General features: G+C 48.7%; 1 protein-coding gene across 1 annotated transcript; it reads left to right on the top strand.

Moving 5' to 3' along the window:
* Window positions 1-560: 560 nt before the first annotated feature.
* LOC125709972 (splicing factor U2AF 65 kDa subunit-like) lies at window positions 561-3,644 on the top strand (the record flags this gene model as incomplete). The annotated part of the gene is made up of 6 exons (XM_048979071.1): window positions 561-688; window positions 1,036-1,139; window positions 1,388-1,539; window positions 1,890-2,006; window positions 2,094-2,232; window positions 3,460-3,644. Coding segments are annotated over exons 2-6 (615 nt in total), but the record flags the coding sequence as incomplete, so codon positions are not given.
* Window positions 3,645-4,409: the final 765 nt, after the last annotated feature.

Raw genomic sequence — 4,409 nt, 5'->3', positions numbered from 1 at the left:
TCCCCATACAGAGAGCAGAGGCAAAATTCAGGCCTCCAGACTCGGAGGCGTGAGGCAACTGTACTCACCACTGTGCTCCTATATCATTAATTAGTCTGGTTATGTTTTTATTGTTTCACAACAGACTGACATTCAAGGGGATGTCCTTGTGCCCTTGAAATTATTAGCCATTGAGAGATGGGTGTGTTTGTTTCAGGAGGGTGTGATTGAATATGTGAATTGAATGGAGGTGCTTCATTCTGGTGAGGAAACTGGGGAGTTAGACCCCGTACCACATCTTGGTCTCCGTAAGTGACTTTTAAGGCATAGCGCTGGGTCAGTCAGCATCCAGCACCCCAGGGAAGTTGGTAATATGATTACTCTGTGACTCATGGGCTTCAAACCCACAACCATCCGGACACACATTCATAATCCCTCTGAGTTACACATCTTGGATTTATCGAAATGGATGGTAGGGGGGCAGTCATGTCGCTCCGCCCACCGTCTCACTGGTACCACGGTGTCGTCCCCCAGAGCGGGAGAAGGAGCGACACAAGAAGCGTAGCCGCAGCCGGTCTCTGAGCCGTGGCGAGAAGCACCGCCGCTGGAGCAAGGACTCCAGGGGGCGGAGTCACGAGAAGCGCAGCAGCAGCCGCGACCGCAAGGGTCGTGACCGACGGAGCAGCTCACGCGAGCACAAGAAGCACAGGTACCCCCCCTCACGGTCCCGGTTACAGGCACTGAAGCTGATATCTAGCATGGTTTGAGGCCTCTTAACAAGTTTCTTTCACAATCAACCAATTGGTTTCTTCGTGGTGGGAAGGGGGACTGTACCCATATTAAATTTTAACTGGCGTTTATAAGTAGCCCCCGCCATAGCGATGGGACCTCAAAGCCAGCCTAAAAAGTGGCGCATGGTCACACCCTCATGACCTTAAACTGCCTGCGATCCAAAGTTAAATGTAAACATTCTGCCATCTGTTTGTTTTTGCCAGATTCTGAGTGTTTACACTGTATTGTTTGGGGAAAACAACCTTCTGTTTTGTGTTTGGGCAGCTACTCTCCTCGGAGAAGCCGTAAGAAAAGGACATACAAGTACTGGGATGTTCCCCCTCCGGGATTCGAGCACATCACCCCCATGCAGTACAAGGCAATGCAAGGTTTGGATGCGACGCTTCCATGTGTGCTAGTTCAGTATTGCAAGGTTATGGTATATTGGTTGCAATGAAAGCATTTATTCTGGAGTGCCCTCCTCCCCCCTGCTGGTCAAAGAGGGAATAACACTTGGGATGATTTCAGACAGTGTGAAGAGAGCTTAAACCTAGGGGTTAGAAGCAAATGAAGGCGACGATCCGGATGTTCTGGCCGTCCCTGGTTGGGGTCTTGAAGCCCTTTCTCCTCCCCACAGCTGCAGGGCAGATCCCCACGATAGCTTTACTGGCAACATCCACCACCAGCGGCGTGGCAGTGACGCCCACCCAGGTGCCGATGGTCGGCAGCCAGATGACCCGGCAGGCCAGGCGGCTTTATGTCGGCAACATCCCCTTCGGCCTGACGGAGGTGAGTCCAGGCAAAGTCCCGCGTTGCCTTCTGTCATGCATACTGGTGTCATGTGTAGCTCAGTGAGTTAGGACACTGAGCCGGTCACAAGAAGGTTGTTGGTTCAAATCCCTTGGGCAGCAGAGTGATTTCACCATTGGGCCCCCGAGCGCAGCCCTTAAGCACTATTTGCTCTAGGAACTGTCTGGTCCTGCTTCTTCAATGAAATGTATGTTGCTTTGGATGAAAGTGTCCGCAAAATAAATAGATAAATGTACTAGACTTGTCAGTCATTTTTTTTCTCGTTTGCCTGTTTTGATGTCTTCAGACGTCTGCCTGTCTTCATTCAGTGTGTCTGCCTGTCTTTTTAGGAGGCCATGGCGGATTTCTTCAATACCCAGATGCGATTGGCTGGCTTATGTCAAGGTCCCACCAATCCCGTCCTCGCTGTTCAGATAAACCAGGACAAGAACTTTGCCTTCCTTGAAGTAAGAGTCTTTCCTGCCTAATGGCTGCTGTGTCCAGGCGGAGACCGCAGCCTTCCCTGATTAACGACGTTCTTCGTTCTGCCCTAGTTTCGGTCCGTGGATGAGACCACGCAGGCAATGGCCTTCGACGGCATCATTTTCCAGGGTCAGTCGTTAAAAATCAGGCGGCCCCACGACTATCGCCCCCTGCCTGGCATCTCAGAGCAGCCCGCCTTCCACGTACCAGGTCCGTTTTGCTTGTCGCCGTCATAACCTTAATCTTTATTTACCTTTGAAGAGCCGATCGGCAAGGCCAGTTTTTTGTACTCGTTACGGACTGACTGTCCTTCGCAAGCTGCGGATGTCTTGTCATATAAAGAGGGAGACTTTCACTTTTATTTACTTAATGTTGTAAATATTTAGCAGACAGTTTTATCCAAAGTGAAGAATGTTTTTTTTTTTTTTTTTTTTTGAGAAATCAGGGTCAGCCTGTCCCTAGAGCAAACTCGCCGGCCCAGTGGTGTGATCACCAGTGATGTGAACCAGTGATCTTCTGATGATAACGCTGGCATCCTAACCAGCTGAGCCACACACACACACACACAGCTCAGTCACTCACTTCTTACTGTTAACATAGGGGTGTTGTGTGGCTCTGTGATGTTTGCCCATGAAAAGAAGGTTGCTGGTTGGCAGGGTTGGCAGAGTGATTTCACCACTGGGCCCTTGAGCAAGGACCCTAACCCCCAAATTGTTCTAGGGTTGCTGGCTCCTATTCTAGTTAAAAATTCTGGACACACCTACTGAAAATGACTTGTTTTTCAGCAAGATAATGACCCAAAGCCCACCTTGAAGGTTATGCAAGTAGCTTATTACCTTGTGAACTAGGAAAGAGATGGTCCCCACAGCCCCCCAACCTAAACTCTATAGAGCTGGTTTGGGATCAGTTGGATGAGAGTAAGAGTAAGGTAGCCAGCTTGCGCGCAGAACTTGTGGAAACTCGAGGACTGTTGGAGAAACGGTCCAGGTGGGTACATATGTTAGCTGGTTGAGTCCGCAATGCTGTCATCGAAGCCAATGGCTCCTATTTTGAAGAGACAAAAATTTTGTCTTTGCAGTACTTCATATGCATAACTTCCATGCCCAAAGGCCTTTTACTATAAGGTGAATAACAGCTAAAATAGAGACAAATGCATTAAGAGCAGGTGTGTCCATACTTTTGACTGGTGCTGCATGTGTCAGCATCTCCCATGGAGAGCAAGATGGGAGAGACAAAAAACAGTCGTCAAACTGCCCCAGTATTTAGGTATTTTTTTGCTGGAGTTACATTTATCTGATATTATATAGGAGATAACGACGTCATACTGATTTGAAGTTGGCTTATTTCACTCGCGCCGTTTGCTCGTGGTCATTATCCGGCATGTTGACGGTTTGCTGTGATCGGCCGGCTTTGGGCGCCGTGCCGCTCTGTCTGCAGGGGTCGTCTCCACCGTGGTTCCAGACTCGCCACACAAGCTCTTTGTCGGAGGCCTGCCCAACTATCTCAGTGACGATCAGGTACCCCGCCCTCAGTCTCTGTCGCCGGGGAGCCGACCCACAACCCTCCTGTGTTTCTGTCCCACTGCTGCACGTGGAACTCAAGCAGGCATGCACACACACGCACACGCACGCACGCACGCACGCGCACGCACATACATACATAAAATAAACACTCGTCTCTGTGTAACTGATTAGTAGGAAAAGAAAGCCTGTCAAAGTTACCTCACCGCTTAAAATTCATTACAAGATACTGGGGGGTCAAATGTCAGCATCATGTTTAAAGCTAGCTGCTGAAAATAGCCGCACATTTGAGGTTTTTTTTTTTTTTTTTTAAAGATATTCATGGGATTTATTAAACATTTATTAGACATGTAGGTAATGAGTTGACAGTTACATTACGCTCATTGTTTATCCAGCTGTAAATTATGAAGATATTGAGACCCCGCTAATGTAAAAGGTACGTTTCCCAAAACCTCATGTTATCGACTTGCATAGTTGGAACCATTCAGTTGTTATCTAATGTTGTTAGCAAATAACCTTATTAGCAACAAAGGCTTTGGGAAACGTGCCTTACAGCTGGCGGCTTGCCAAACCAGTCACGTAGCCAGTCCCTGTGCTGCCTGTTGCTGGGTACCCTGGAATATTTGTATATCGGGTTAATTGCTGAGTGTTAGTCGGATGAATCAGCCGCGTCGTTTTGCTGCATGAAAATTTAAAATCGAGTCATCTGCGCGTCACCTAACTGACGAATACCTCCACATTGCCATACACCTGTGTTTGCCCAATCCCAGTCCTCGGGGAACCGCCGACTGTCCACATTTTCGCTCCCTCCTAGCTCCCAGCCAATCAGGAACACCGAATACCTGGTACAGGTGTGCTGAGAGGAAG

The sequence above is a fragment of the Brienomyrus brachyistius genome, chromosome 16 (genome assembly GCF_023856365.1).
Source record: "Brienomyrus brachyistius isolate T26 chromosome 16, BBRACH_0.4, whole genome shotgun sequence".
NCBI classification, from domain to species: domain Eukaryota; kingdom Metazoa; phylum Chordata; class Actinopteri; order Osteoglossiformes; family Mormyridae; genus Brienomyrus; species Brienomyrus brachyistius.
The sequence above is the reverse complement of the archived record's forward strand: the minus strand, read 5'-3'. Positions and strand labels throughout refer to the sequence as shown.